Here is a 15,219-nt window from a genome sequence, read left to right as displayed (position 1 = left end):
GAATCAAATCCAAGACTCTTTAGTGCTTGGGCTGATGCTCTAACCACTGAGTAACTCTGGCCAGGGCAGATACCAGTTGTTTTGTTGTTTTTATTTTTTACTTAACTGGTCCATGTAATCTAAGTCACTATGGATTGCTGTAAATACCGTATTTTCCGGCATATAAGACGACTGGGCATATAGAAGATTTTCCTGGGTTAAAAAGTCGTCTTATACACTGGAAAATACGGTACTTCTTTTTGACAATGAAACGTTCTACCAATAATTTCTATATTTCATGACAAAAATGGTGTGGTATTTATTTTATTATGAATATTGTTTTTCAAGATTTAATTCATGGTGGTATGAAAAATAGCCTACAAGATGCAGAAAAAGAATAGGCATATTTAGGAGGGAGAAAAACCTTGGAATCATTGTCTTTAGCACCAGAACTTGAGTGAAGCTGCTTTCTTGCTTGTCCCTTATGTTTGGGATCTTTAGAACTTTGTTTTTGCTTTACCCCAAGCTTTCACATCTTTGTAGGTAATCAGGATAGATAATCTAATCACTAGATAGCTGATGATTGGTAGTTTTGGTAACTTAAAAGGTTATTCTCATTTTTGAACTTATCAGAAATACTCACAAAGTTGCAAAAGAAGCTGCTGATAGCAGCTACAGCTGGCAAGAAGGAATTGACAAAGGATAAGTTATAGAAGAGAGAGATGAAGAGTGACAACTAATGGGTATTGGGGCTTCTTTTGGGGATGACAAAAAAAGTTCTGAAGTAGACACTGGTAATGGTTTTACAACTCTGTAAATACACTGAAAACCACTGAGTGCACACTTTAAAACGGTAGATTTTACCATTCTTTTCCTATCTCAGTATTCTCCAGGCTACATTTTTTTCCTTGCATTTGCATATGCTAACAAGTAAATAACATTTTTCTTCTTAGAAACTTACTGAGGAACCCTTTTCATCTGACTGTATGTTAAGTATGATAATGAGGAGGAACACTGGCATTGATTACACAGGAGCTCAGGTTTCCTCCTTCCCTGAGCTATCTCCTCTCAGCTGGATCTGGGTGATTAGTAACTAGTAATGCTGTGCTACTTAAGTCTTACCTCTCCTCATTCCACTTCTACTCTTAGAGCAACTAAAGCCGTGGTTGCCCACCGGTGGTCCTTGGACCACTGGTGGTCCATGAGGTCCGAAAGGTTGGTGACCACTGATTTAAGGAAACCTTTGGATCAGTGGTCACCAACTGGTGGTCCGCAGGACACTGGTGGTCCATGAGGTCCGAAAGCTTGACAACCGCTTGAACTTAAAGCACTCTAGAAGGAAGTTCAATACTGAGGAGGTGTTTCAATCAGGTGTGCTCTGGTCTCTGTGGAATATTCCAATAGACCATAGAAATGACAAGATGATAGGACTGAAATCAGCCTCTGAATAACTAAGGGAAGTTACAATAGCTCTCCTCTCTTGGTTGGGATTTTCAAAAATTGCTTCTGAGGAAAAACTGAGTTGTCTTTGTGCAGCCTATTTTAGCACTCAAAACAAATATACATCTGATTCACAAGAGCTTTGAAAACGTCTTTATAAAAAGACCTCTTGGACACTAAGGAAGTATCTTTAAACTATATTATAAATATACTAATATAAATAAATATATAATTTGTATGTAATATTAATATATAAAGATATATATATATATATATATGTAAGCTACAGTAAAATGCAGATCCCTACTCCCTTCCCCCTTTCTTTCCTAAATTGTTGTTATCCTTCTGTTTACATGCTTTTTTCACAAATGTAGATACCCACACTGTAATATTATGTTGAGTATGGTAAATATTTTATATAATTTATCACTAAAATATATACTTTATCAACTCATCTTAAACCCAGATTTCCACTCCTTATGGGAGCTGCTGCTCAGTCTTCTCCTATAATTTTATTTTAAAGTCCATAGGTTGACCCTTTTCCTTTTAGGCACTGAGACATGTACCTCTTCTGTATTCTTCCTCTGCATCCCAATTCATTACCAGGCTACACAAAACTAAAGGACCCACCCTCCAAGACAGTGAAGGAGGAAGAATTGTAAATATATATCTAATTGTGTGTGTGTGTGTGTGTGTGTGTGTGTGTGTGTGTGTGTGTGTGTCCCATGCCTATTTTCTCCATCAGAAAAGCCGTGGGTGAAATTTTCAGTATGGTTTTTCTTTGTTACAGCTCAGTTCCGAGGAACAAAAATCCATTCCAAGAGGTACGTTCCATATAAAAATAATCTGTCCCTGAAAAGCAAAGATGAAAAGATGACCAAGCAGTCAAGAATATCTTTATCCTAAACATGGTTTATTATGACTACTAGTAGCCCAGTGCACGAAATTCGTGCACTGTGGGGGAAGGGGTTCCCTCAGCCCAGCCTGCCCCTCTCCAACTGGGGACATCCCTCTCACAATCTTGGACCACTGGCTCCTAACCGCTCACCTGCCTGCCTGCCTGATCACCCCTAACTGCCCTCCTCTGCTGACCTGATTTGCCCCTAACTGCTCTCCCCTGCCGGCCTGATCGCCCCTAACTGCCTCTGCCTGCCTGATCACCCCTAACGGCCCTCCCTTGCCAGCCTGATCTCGCCCCCCACGGCCCTCCCTTGCCAGCCTGATCTCGCCCTCAACTGCCCTCGCCTGCTGGCCTGATTGCCCCTAACCCCCTGCCATTCTGATCTCACCCCCAACTGCCCTCCACTGCCGGCCCGATCGTCCCTAACTGCCTCTGCCTCGGCCCCCATCGCCATGGCTTTGTCTGGAAGGAAGTCGGACATCCGGAAGATGGCCAGTCAACCCGGTCTAATTAGCATATTACCCTTAGTATAGATAAATTATATAGGGTAAGATTGCTTAAATTGGGGGGCAGGGGCGGGGAGCCTTTTTCAGCAGGAGGAGATGCTCTTGGCAGACAAAAATACATAATCCCTGAACCTGGACTGATAGCCAGCCATATGTACTGTTCTGCCAAACCGGTCATTAAAAAATTGAACCGCTTTCTTACACCTTACACCAAACAGCTATTGCCCTTAAAACCCCTCCTCAGCCCCCACCTTAGGTTCTGCCTTCGCAGTTCACCCAGATTAGGTTCTGATTGGTTGGTTTCTATGCCAGTCAGCATCAAAAGCTCCGCCTCCTAGGCAGCCATTGGCTCCTCGCAGTTCACCCAGATTTGGTTCTGATTGGTCGGTTTCTATGCCAGTCAGTGTCCGGGCCTGATCAGAGAGGTCAGCAGTTCAGCCCTTTTGCCAGTTCCCACCCACCCGAGCCAGCTGCGTGCGCAGCCTGGCATTCAGTCGTCCCTTCGGTCATTTTGGACGTTACAGACCCCGGCTCATTTTATATATATAGATATGGCAATCTTGATAAATCCAATTCTGTGCACCCAAGGTTCTTTAAAAAATATATATTCTTAGCAACTATATTTTTCTGATTTATAAAGCTGCTTTAAACACTGAGAATCATTTAAGCTTAAAATACCTGACATGAAATTAAGTAATTCTCAGAAAAAGAAGTCTTTAAGAAAGTTTTATATGTTTGGAACTTCTAAAATTTGATTCTAAACTTTTGTGAAGATATGACTATGTTTGCATTTGAAATACAAAGAAGATTCTTAGTAAAAATACAATAAAGGACAATACAGGGTTGGGCAAAAGTAGGTTTACAGTTGTGAGTACACAGAAACAGTTTATTCTTGTATTATTATTAATTAGTTATTGTATTGTTTTTTATATGGACAGCTGTGAACCTTTTACCCCACCCTGTATATTGCCCTACCCTGTATATTGGGAATTATATAAATGCTAAGTTTTTTGTTCTTTCTACCTACAGTAAATAACCCGAAATTCAAAAATGCCTTTGGAGAAAGCCCTTTGGATTTCCTTGCTATTGCTTATGTGAAGAATGAGGTTTATTTTCCTCTAAATTGTTTCTGAAAACCTGTCTCATTTACTACTCAATAGACATTAGAAATTTATAAATGTATAAATTTTTTAGAAACAAATTTCTTTATAAGTGAAGTAACATCAGGCATGTAGGATATGACCTTTGCTAGCTAGTTTTTCTTTTACCTATGTTGTGGAGTATGTTCCCGCCTAAAAACTTTCTGCTTGAAAACTTAAAATACTGTTTTAAAATAGTATTTTAACTATTTCTTTTAACTTACTTATTTTTCTGTTTGCATTTTTAGGCAATTGTTTTTGTGGTTGGAGGAGGCAACTACATTGAATATCAAAATCTTATTGACTACATAAAGGTACATGTTGACCTTTTTATTCTTTTACTAGAGGCCCAAGGCATGAAAATTCATGCACTGGAGGAGGGGTCCCTCAGCCCAGCCTTCCCCCTCTCACAGTCCGGGAGCCCTCAGGGGCGGGAGGTGACCTGTCGATCAGGGGAAGGTGACGCCCCCATCACACCTCTGCTGCTGCCACTGCCAGCATCGCAAGCCTTGGGCGACCCTGGGCAGCTGGGCAGCTGACATCCGAGGCTTGCCTGCGCCTCGGGCCAGCCCTGGGTGGCTGGGGGGCTGAGGGTGGGTCCAGCCATACCGTGCGCCTGCTGCCCCCCCCCCAGCTGGGCTGAAAGGACTGGGGGACTCCAGCTGGGCTGAGGGGACTGGGTGTCGCCATCTTGTGGCTGTGGGCGCTGCCAGCTTTGTGATGGTATGATGGTCAATTTGCATATCCCCTCTTTATTCGATAGGATCATTTAACTAGAGGTCCAGTGCACGAAATTTGTGCATGGGGGGGGTGTCCCTCAGCCCGGCCTGCACCCTCTCCAATCTGGAACCCTTCAGGGGATGTCCAACTGCCAGTTTAGGCCTGATCCCACAGTAATTGGGCCTAAACCGGCAGTCGGACATCCCTCTCACAATCCGGGACTGCTGGCTCCTAACCACTTGCCTGCCTGCCTGCCAGATTGCCCCTAACCGTTACCCTGCCAGCCCAATCACCCCTAAGTGCCCTCCCCTGCCGGCCCAATAGCCTGCAACTGCCCTCCCCTGCCGGCTCGATCTCCTGCAACTGCCCTCCTCTGCTGGCCCAATTGCCCCCAACTTCCCTCCCCTGCCGGCCTGATCTTGCCCCCAACTGCCCTCCCCTGCCAGTCTGGTCGCCCCCACTGCCCTCCCCTGAAGGCCTGGTTGCCCCCAATTGCCCTCCCCTGCTGGCCTGTTTGCCCACAACTGCCCTCCCTGCCGACCATCTTGTGACAACGTCGTGCGAGGGCGTCACGGAATGCCACCTAGGCTTTTATTATATAGGATGTTTATAAGAGTTCTGTCTTTAGAATGCTAACATTCTCTATCTTGAGGGCTCTCCTGATTCTTACATAAACCCCTTTTCTAGAGGTGGTTTAAAAATCCTTCATACAGGATTGGGTTTTTTTTTATTCCTATCACATTCATTTCTAGACTAAAATTGTACTTGAGGTGGAAAATAACACATCTTTTTGATGTAGTGTATTTTGCAGCTACCTATCTTAGTTTGACTTTACATGTTTAGAGACTTCAGGTAACCCCTCTCTCAAAGAGTCTCCCTTGGTGAAATGATTTACCAAACACATTTACCTTAATCATAAGCACTTTTCTCCCATTCCATTGACTTCAGTCAGCAACATACTTCTCACAAATTTAGAATGCTGCTTTTTCAGCAAACAAGAGCTTTAAAGGTAGCAAATTGGCAGTGGAGTACTATTCAGAGCTGACAGCAGCAGGGAGTGACAGACAACTAAGCAGAAGGAGAATATGGAGGAAAGGGCGTGACTTGAAAAGCTAAATATATTAATAAATGCTGGGTGATGGAATTAGTGATTGTTAGAATGACATCTTGGAATCTTCATTTATTTACTTAACATTAAAGAATGATCATTCCTTATGTCCTATGTTATGTAAGGCTTTAATAAAGATAGAGATTTTGGTACAACAGGAGGGAAAAAAAAATATGCTGATGCCATAAATCTTCAAACTCCCAGCACAACGGCTGGGCTTCTATGTCACTTGCACAGGACATATTTCATCTTCACAGTGTAAACCCCCAAGATCTGTGTAAGATCCTTTGGTCTCAGGGGCATCGTCTTGTACAAGGAGGGGTCTTTTATAGCCTCTGTGGCCATAGAGCCAGAATCAAAAACTGGGAACCAAGAGCACATAACAGAAACCAGGTGCAAACTGTACAATTTTTATAAACAGTGTTGACAAGCTAGTGCTAGTTGTCTCCTGGTCTGTCCATGACCCTTAGGACTGTATTAATCACAAGATGGTCTGTTTCGTTCAGGTTTGACCAAGGGCCAACCACAGGACTGGTTCTAAGTGTTCCCAAGGATAAACACGGGGTTGCAGAGACCTAAGTGCCCATCAGTGGGTGAATGGATAAAGAAACTTGGTCAATCCTCAATAAACTGTACTAACTGGTGGTTTATTTGATCTTGTGCTAGTATACAGGGTAGACTAGCAGGCAACTTGCACTAGCTGGTCAGCACTGTTTAACAGAAAATGTAAAGATTAATGGTTGGCACCTGGTTTCTGTCATATATTCTTATTTCCGCTATTGAGCCTGTTCATGATTTTGGCTATGTGGTCAGAGAGGTATGAAAGACCCCTCCTTGAGCTCCCCTGCGACCAAGCAATCTTCACTGTATTTTGGTGGTTCACAATTAAAAATGAAGTGTGTCTTGTGCTACTGAAATGGAATCCTGGGAGCTGTGCCTAGAAGTTATGGACCTCTCTAACCTTTTGCACTCAGATGTCGAGATTAAAATTACTCTTTGAATGTATCAATAATTTGAAATATAAAAAAATTCAAATAAATAATTTGTATGAAAAGAAACTCCAGTTTTTTATTCTACTGCCGCGCTTTGTAAAATCTGGAGTATTTAAAAAATTAAATCCCGAGTAGAATAAAGGAATCGAGAAAAAAGCAAGCGAGTGCAAAGGGCTAAAGTTTCCCTGTGCCTTCTTTATCGTGTGTGTGTGTGTGTGTGTGTGTGTGTGTGTGTGTGTATTGATTTCAGAGAGGAAGGGAGAGGAAAAGGAAGATAGAAACATCAGTGATGAGAGAGAATCATTGATTGGCTGCCTCCTGCACGCCCCACATTAGGGACCGAGCCCACAACCCAGCATGTGTCCTGACAGGGAATCGAACTGTGACCTCCTGGTTCATAGGTCGACGCTCAACCACTGAGCCACACTGGGCTGCTTTCTTTATCTTTATATGCTATGACCTCTACCTCTATTAATGTCTCATGTAAGTATAGCTTGTGAAGCCTCAAAATCCCAATTTTATGACCCTGTGTAATTGTTACACCTACCACCTCATTCTAAAAAAATTGAGTGAGGTGTAACTGTTGTCTTATTCTCAGAGATGGCCAGCTGTATGACATTTATTCAGCCAGCGATGTTTATTCAGCCTATACGTCACAGCGAAATGTCCTTCTCTTGGATTACAAAGCCATAATTCTTTTGTTCCTTGGTGAATTATATTTGCCTTGTTATGCAATAAACTTTTTACATTACAAAAGAAATCTTATGAATTTATCTTCAAGTTCACAATACATATAAGAATTTTAGCATTAAGAATTTACCAAAATTCTTAGTCAAAAAGTTTTGACTGCTGTAATTGGTTTCCAAATTTCTGTCAAAATTAGGAATGGAAATTCATTGTTACAAAATGGAATGGGAGCCCTAACTGGTTTGGCTCAGTGGATAGAGCATCGGCCTGCGGACTGAAAGGCCCCAGGTTCGATTCCGGTCAAGGGCATGTACCTTGGTTGCGGGCACATTCCCAGTGTGGGGTGTGCAAGAGGCAGCTGATTGATGTTTCTCTCTCATCGATGTTTCTAACTCTCTATCCCTCTCTCTTCCTCTCTGTAAAAAATCAATAAAATATATTTTAAAAAAAATGGAATGGGATGTATTAACATGTAAATACTTTATTGCACAAATGAGACTAAAATTGAAATGCTACCTGCACCATCTCCCACTTTTCACATAAAAAAAGTCTAAGAATGTTTTCTTCAAGTAATACAGATCCTTCATTGCAAGAGTGTTGGCCTAAGATTTTATAGATAATTATGAAATGTGGCAGTTATCAGATCCCTTCTATTTCCATATTTTAAAAAATACTATGCCACTTCACCACTTTATTCTATGCAATTTTGGGTTAAAATCCAACACCTCTTCCCCCCTTCCCCCCCCCCCCCGAAAATAAAATATCTTTAAGAATAACAAAGAGATTTATTAGCTTTAATCCCTCTTCTTGAGAATACTTGTTACTTACTTGTATCTGGTTTTTACAGGGGAAACCGGGCAAACACATTCTATATGGCTGCAGTGAACTTTTTAATGCTACACAGTTCGTAAAACAGGTAAAGTTTACCTTTTTAGTTTGTTTCTGTTAACATACCCTAAGTTGCTGTTGGTATTTTTCAAAAAAGAACAAGAGAATCATTATATTCATCTGAACCAGCTTAAACCATAGAGCTATAATAAAATGTAAGGTTTTGACATGGACAACTATACAAAAAACTCTCATAAGTAACATTATTTTCAGTATCCCAAATCTGTAAAAAGATAAATTCAGAAAATTTAAAATTCAAGTAATATACTCAATTAGGAAAATTTTAATTCAGCATTTCCTTACATACTGTCTACATTTCTGATTTTGCAAAGCATATCACAAATTGGGCTAAGAAATAAAGTAACTTTCTTGGGCTGTTACTACCAAATGTGCTCAGGTGATACAGTGGAATTACATTCACTATGAAAGTTAATGACAGCAGTAGCTGAGATGTACAAGGTCTATACGTTGTAGTATTGTTCCCCCTGGTGTTCTCAGTTAATTATATTAACTTTATAGCTTTTGTAAGCTTGAACTACCTGAATTGCTCAGTAGACTCACCAGTCATGTTCACTCACCTTTGCCATGACTGCCACAAAAATAATAACTATATTCTTTACTCATTTTTAGTATCTGTTCCTTTTCTAGCACAACTTTCTTACCCCATTATGTAGTTCTTGTATTTTTAACCTCAATATAGTGAATGGCCCAATGGTATTATGAGAATTTCAAATATACAGAAAAGTTGGAGAATTTGCGGTGAGCACATGTACACTCCCCATTAACATTTTACCGTACTTTCTTTATAAGATACCTACCTGTCTATCCATTGTTCACTCATCACCCCAACTTACTGTATTAATTTTAAAGTAAATTATAGATATCAATATACTTCCCTCTTAACACATCGTGTCAATATTATTACTTAGAGTTCATTGTTTGCTTAGGGTGTTGTTGTTTTTTTAAGCCTTTGGAGGTAAAATTTACAGCAATGAAATACACAGATCTTAAGTGTACATCCCTGAGTTTTGTCAGATATGTTCACCTGAGTAACCCAAACCCCCAACAAGATACAGAATCATCACACCACAAAGTTTCTTTATGGCCTTTCCCAGGCAATTCTAGCCCCTCGTCACCCCCTGCCCAACAACACTGTCTTGATGTTTTTTTATTGCTGATTAGTTTTGTCTATTCTAGAACATCATGTAAACAGAATCTTTTTGTTTGATTAGGTTAACTAGAGAATCTTCAAATTTGTTAATATTTTCTAATGAACCAGATGTTTTTTATGCTAATTTTCTGTTTTCTAGTCATTGATTTCAAGGCTTTTATTATTTTATTTTGATTACTTTGGGTTTACTTTATCCTTCTTTTCTGAAGTTGGAATATTAAGTTAACAACTTTAGTTTTTCTTTTCTAAAATACGCATTTAAAAAACTATTAAAATTGAAACTTTTGCCAAACACTGCTTTAACTGTGTTCCACAAATGTTGATATATCTTCATTATCATTGTTTGAAATACTTTTAATTTACCTGGTGGTTTATTCTTTAGCCCATGTGTAATGTAGAGATCAATTGTTGTTTTCAAGTGTTTGTAGGTTTTCTAGACATATTACTCTTATTGAATTCTAATTTCATTCCCTTGTGGTTAGAGAACATAAATTCTTTTTATGGCCCAACATGGTCTATTTTGCTAGGCACTTCATGTGCACTTAATTAGGACATGCATTATGCATAAATTGAGGGAAGGGCTCTATAAATAGCAATTTGTTCAAGGTAGTTGAAGGCATTACTTAGATTCTCTGTGTCCTTATTAATTTTTTTGGTCTATTTCTATTAGGTATGAAAAGACTTATATTAAAATCAACTGTAATTATAGAATTATCTCTTTCAATTTCTGCTTTTTGCACTTTTAGCTCTGTTACTAGTAAACACACATATATGATTGTTGTATTTCCTAATAGCCCCTTTTGTTATTATGTAATACTAGAGGCCCGGTGCACAAAATTTGTGCACGGGGGGGGGGGGGTCCCTCAGCCCAGCCTGCACCCTCTCCAATCTGGGACCCCTCAAGGGATGTCCGACTGCCCTCTCACAATCCAGGACTGCTGGCTCCCAACTGCTCGCCTGCCTGCCTTCCTGATTGCTCCTAACCGCTTATGCCTGCCAGCCTGATCACCCCCTAACCCCTCCCCTGCCAGCCTGATCAATGCCTAACTGCTCCCCTGCCGGCCCAATTGCCCCTAACTGCCCTCCCCTGCAGGCCTGGTCCCCCCCCAACTGCTCTCCCCTGCAGGCCTGGGTCCCCCCCAACTGCCCTTCCCTGCAGGCCCGGTCGACCCTAACTGCCCTCCCCTGCAGGCTTGATCGCCCCAACTGCCCTCCCTTGCAGGCCTGGTCCCTCCCAACTGCCCTCCCCTGCTGGCCATCTTGTGTCCACATGGGGGCAGCCATCTTGTGTGTTGAAGTGATGGTCAATTTGCATATTATTCTTTTATTAGATAGGATTCTTCTGCACATCTGGTAATACTTTGTCTTGAAGTCCACTTTATCTGGTATTAACATAGCCACTCTAGCTTTCTCACACTTATGGCTTACATATTACAACTTTTCCATCTGTTTACTTTCAACTTAACGTATCTTATAGGTAGCATATAGTTGGATCTTTTGGGTTTTTTACAACCATTTTGACAATCTGCCTTTTTTTATAAATATTTTTTTAAATATATTTTTATTGATTTCAGAAAGGAAGGGAGACAGAGAGATAGAAACAGCAATGATGAGAATCATCGATTGGCTGCCTCCTCTGCATCCCTACTGGGGATCGAGCCTGCAACCCGGGCATGTGCCCTGACTGGGAAGTGAACCATGACCTCAACCCTTGAGCCACACCAGCTGGGCAATAATCTGTCTTTTAATTGGAGTCTGTTAACATCTAATCAATTATTTCTATCATTGGATTTAGGGCTACCATTTTACTGTTTGCTTTCTACTAGTCTTCTGTTTGGTGTTCATCTGTTCCTCCTTCCCTGCCTTACTTTGAATTATTTGAACACTTTTTAGAATTCTATTTTAATTCACCCACAGATTTTTTTTTTTAGCTATATCTCCACATTATTAATTTAGTGGTTGCTGTGGAGCTCATCATATATATATACATCTTTAACTGTTCATAGATTAAATATTGTGCCATTTGCATTAAATGCAGAAATCTTGCAACCATATAGACTTATTTCCTCAGTATTTATGCTGTGATTGTCATATAATTTGTATCTACGTATATCACTAACATTGCATGACAGTGGACAGTGTTCTCATTTGTACTTCAGATATAAAGAAGTCTTTTGCATTTACACAGATATGATTTCCAGTGCTCTTCATCCCTTAGAATAATTCTAATTTTTATCTGTTGACTGAAAAACTTTTTCTAGCATTCACTGTAGCTCAGGTATGCTGGCAGTGAATTCTCTTAATTTTCTTTTATATGAAAATGTCCTTATCTCACTTCTTCTATTAAATTATTGTTGGATATAGAATTCTGAATTGATAGTTTTTCAACACTTTAAAGATCATTCCATAATCTTCTGCCTTCCATTGTTTCTGATGGGAAGTCAGCAGGAATTCAGATGGATGTAACTTTATATGTAATATATAATTTTTCTCTGGTTTTCAATATTTTTTTATTATCTTTGGTTTTCAGCAATTTAGTTACGGTATTTTGTCTATTATATTTCAGGATCACTGAATTTTTTTAAACCTATATATTTATACATTCACAAAATTGGGGGATTTTCAGCTTTTATTTCTTCAAATATTTTTATACCCAGTTCTCTTTCTCCTCTTCTTTTGGGGCTCCATCTACATATATGTTCAACATTTTATATTGTCTCACAGATCCCTGAGGACTCTGTTCATTAGAGTGTACAGTTTTAAGTTTCTCTGTCCTCAGATTCACTAAGTCTATTTACCCTGTTATCCCCATTCTACTGTTGAATAATATTATATTTACCAGTTCTAGAATTTTTATTTTTTTATATAGTTTGTATTTCTCTGCTAAGATTTCTTATCTTATCATTGTTAGCATATTTTCCATAATTTTATTGAGGAAAGTTGTCATAGCTGCTTTTAAAACCTGGATTATCTTGCTGTCAGTCTCCATTGTCTTTCATCCTAGAGAATGAATCATATTTTCCTGTTTCTTCATATATTGACTTAATTTTAGATTGTATCTTTAATATTGTTATTTTATTTTGGAAACTGAATTCTATTTCTCTAAAGAGTGTTGACTTGTGGTTTTAGCAGGTAATTACCTTGGTTAGACTCAGATTTCAAACTCTGTCTCTGGGACAGTTCTTAGTCTCTCTCATTCACAAGTGGTTCAAGGTGTTACCATAGATTTAGGAAAAGTCTATACACAGAGTTTAGGACCGCATCACACTGGCTCTCGCCTTTCCAGGATTCCCCCCTCACTTTCCAGTGACTTTCGTTGCCCCAAACTCCTCTAGTCCTTCAGGCCAGAACGACTGCAGTTTTTCTATCAGAATTTTAGCTACCAGTGTGGTACCAGCCGTGCCCTCCTGGAGGCTGAGAACCGCTGAAGCCGGGACTCAGCCAGTGCTGGCCCCGCCTTTCAGGTGTTCCCCACTGCCTTCAGGGAGTTGGTTTGTATTTGCTTAAAGTTTATAGTTGCTGTCTCTGAGAGAATTCATCCAATAGGAGATAACCCAGCCTTTCTAAATTGAAAGCCTTGTCCTTTTAACAACCTCCTAGAAATATAAAATTAATTAAAATAAGTGGAGAAGCGATCTGTCAGCAGTGAAGTCCCACATGATGTTTTTTCTTTACATTTTCATGTTGAGTTAAATATTAATTGTATCATTCTCAGGGTTTATAAATTTCATTGGTTGAATTTGCACCTATAAATGTTTTCCACATTTTTTGCCATGACAGTGTTTATTGCTATTTAGTTTTAAAATATCTACAAATGTTAAACATTTGAGTTAGTGATGAAAATGTATTATTATTCGAGAAATGCAATAAATGCAAATGTACATTTTAAGGTATTTAAAAATATTTGAATGTATGTATCTTTTGTGATTAATAAAAAGCTGTATTTATGTTGTAGCTGTCACAACTTGGACAGAAATAGCACAGAAGAACCCTAATATGAGACCCTACTTGGACTTGGACAAATGTAAAAAGAAAAGTCAAAAGAGCCAGATGTTTTCTTCTCTATATCAGTGTCCTAACAGTGAAACTTAGAATTATTTGTTAATTTTTAAGGAAATTCTATACTTAATATAATGTGTACTGATTAAAAGAATAAAGCATTTCAGAAATAAATTTTTAACATTGTACATTCTCTCTCCTGTTATGTTTCCCAAATGAGAAAGTACTTGGAAGGAAAGAAACCTCTGTCTGAATATAATGTTGAAATATTGATATAATAACAAATACGTTATTGAAACTAGTGAAAGTTTAAGAATATAATTTACAAATGTTACTTTATTGGTTCATGACTCTCCTACTTGTATGCATTTTTATTATGAAATCAGTGTCCTGTGGTTTTTGGTTTCCCATGTTGCCCCTAGATTTTAAGTGGAGATTTTAAAACCACTTTAATGTCTCTTCTCCCTCTAGCACACCTATGTACATCTTATCACATAAAATCCCTCCTTTATATAATATCAACAAACACATCTAGAATGAACATATATAAAACATTTATCCCATGAAGTTCTAAATCTTACATAAAAGTGAGTGTTAAATTTGGTTCCAGCCTTCCTGGTATGCAGCACCAAGAAGGAATGTTGGTCAATCATAAATCAGGGCAGCCATAAAATAAAAGCAAGCCTACTGCTCCAAAGAAAGAGCTGTTCCTTTTATAAAGGCCAGGGACCTTTCCTCCTAATGAGCCTCATCAAGAGGAACCTGTAATTTACAGACAACACCCTAATAATACAAGACTCACAGGACTGTTTCTGCACCACAAGCCCCATGAGTCAATGTCATCACACCAAAGCACAGGCCAGAATGGCCATCATCAATAGGTCAACAAACTAGTGTTAGCAAGGATGTGGAGAAAAGGGAACCCTTGTGCACTGTTGTAGGATTGTAAATTGGTGCAGTAAATAGTATGGAGGTTCCTCAAAAAATTAAAAATAGAACTAAGAGCAATTACCCAGCAATTTCACTTCTGGCTCTTTATCCAAAGAAATAAAAAACACTAATTCAAAAATTATATGCATCCTGAGTTCATTGCAGTGTCACTTAATAATAGCCAAGATGTAGAAGCAACCTGTGTCCGTCAATAGACAGATAGATAAAGAATTGGTACATATATACAATGAAATATTACATAGCCATAAAAAAGTGAAATCTTGCCATTTGCAACAAATTGACCTGGATGGTATTATGCTAAGTGAAATAAGTCAGAGAAAGACAAATACCATGTGATATTACTTATATGTAGAGTCTAAAAAACAAAACAAACTCATAGATACAAATAACAAACTGATGGTTGTCAGAGGGTGGTTGGGGAGATGAGTGAAAAGGGTGAAGGGATTAAGTTGTACAAATTGGCAGTTACAAAATAGTTATGGGGATGTAAAGTACAGCATAGGGAATATAGTCAATAATATTGTAATAACTATGTAAGATGGGTACTAGCTTTATTGAGGCTATCACTTCATAAATTATATAAATGTCTTATCATTGTCTCGTACACCTGAAACTAATATAATATTGTATGTGAACTGTAATTGGAAAAAATTTTAAGGAAAACATTCTCATCAATGAAAATATAATATTTTAAAGCTTGTCTTATGGTCACATAAAAGAAGGCCATTGCCAAGGTTA

General features: G+C 39.0%; 1 protein-coding gene across 1 annotated transcript in view; it reads left to right on the top strand.

Annotated features, from left to right (window-relative positions):
• Nucleotides 1–13,718, top strand: part of SCFD1 (sec1 family domain containing 1) — a 122,106-nt gene extending 108,388 nt beyond the window's left edge. The window contains exons 22-25 of the mRNA XM_079767982.1: nucleotides 2,210–2,243; nucleotides 4,214–4,279; nucleotides 8,320–8,388; nucleotides 13,487–13,718. Of these exons, the coding sequence (XP_079624108.1) occupies nucleotides 2,210–2,243; nucleotides 4,214–4,279; nucleotides 8,320–8,388; nucleotides 13,487–13,510 (193 nt within the window). The 3' untranslated portion in view covers nucleotides 13,511–13,718. The remainder of the gene's footprint in view (nucleotides 1–2,209; nucleotides 2,244–4,213; nucleotides 4,280–8,319; nucleotides 8,389–13,486) is intronic.
• The last annotated feature ends 1,501 nt before the right edge of the window (nucleotides 13,719–15,219 follow it).

This window comes from Cnephaeus nilssonii, assembly GCF_951640355.1.
Source record: "Cnephaeus nilssonii genome assembly, chromosome: 4".
Lineage (NCBI taxonomy): Eukaryota > Metazoa > Chordata > Mammalia > Chiroptera > Vespertilionidae > Cnephaeus > Cnephaeus nilssonii.
Note: the sequence above shows the minus strand (reverse complement) of the source record. Positions and strands in the feature narration are given on the sequence as shown.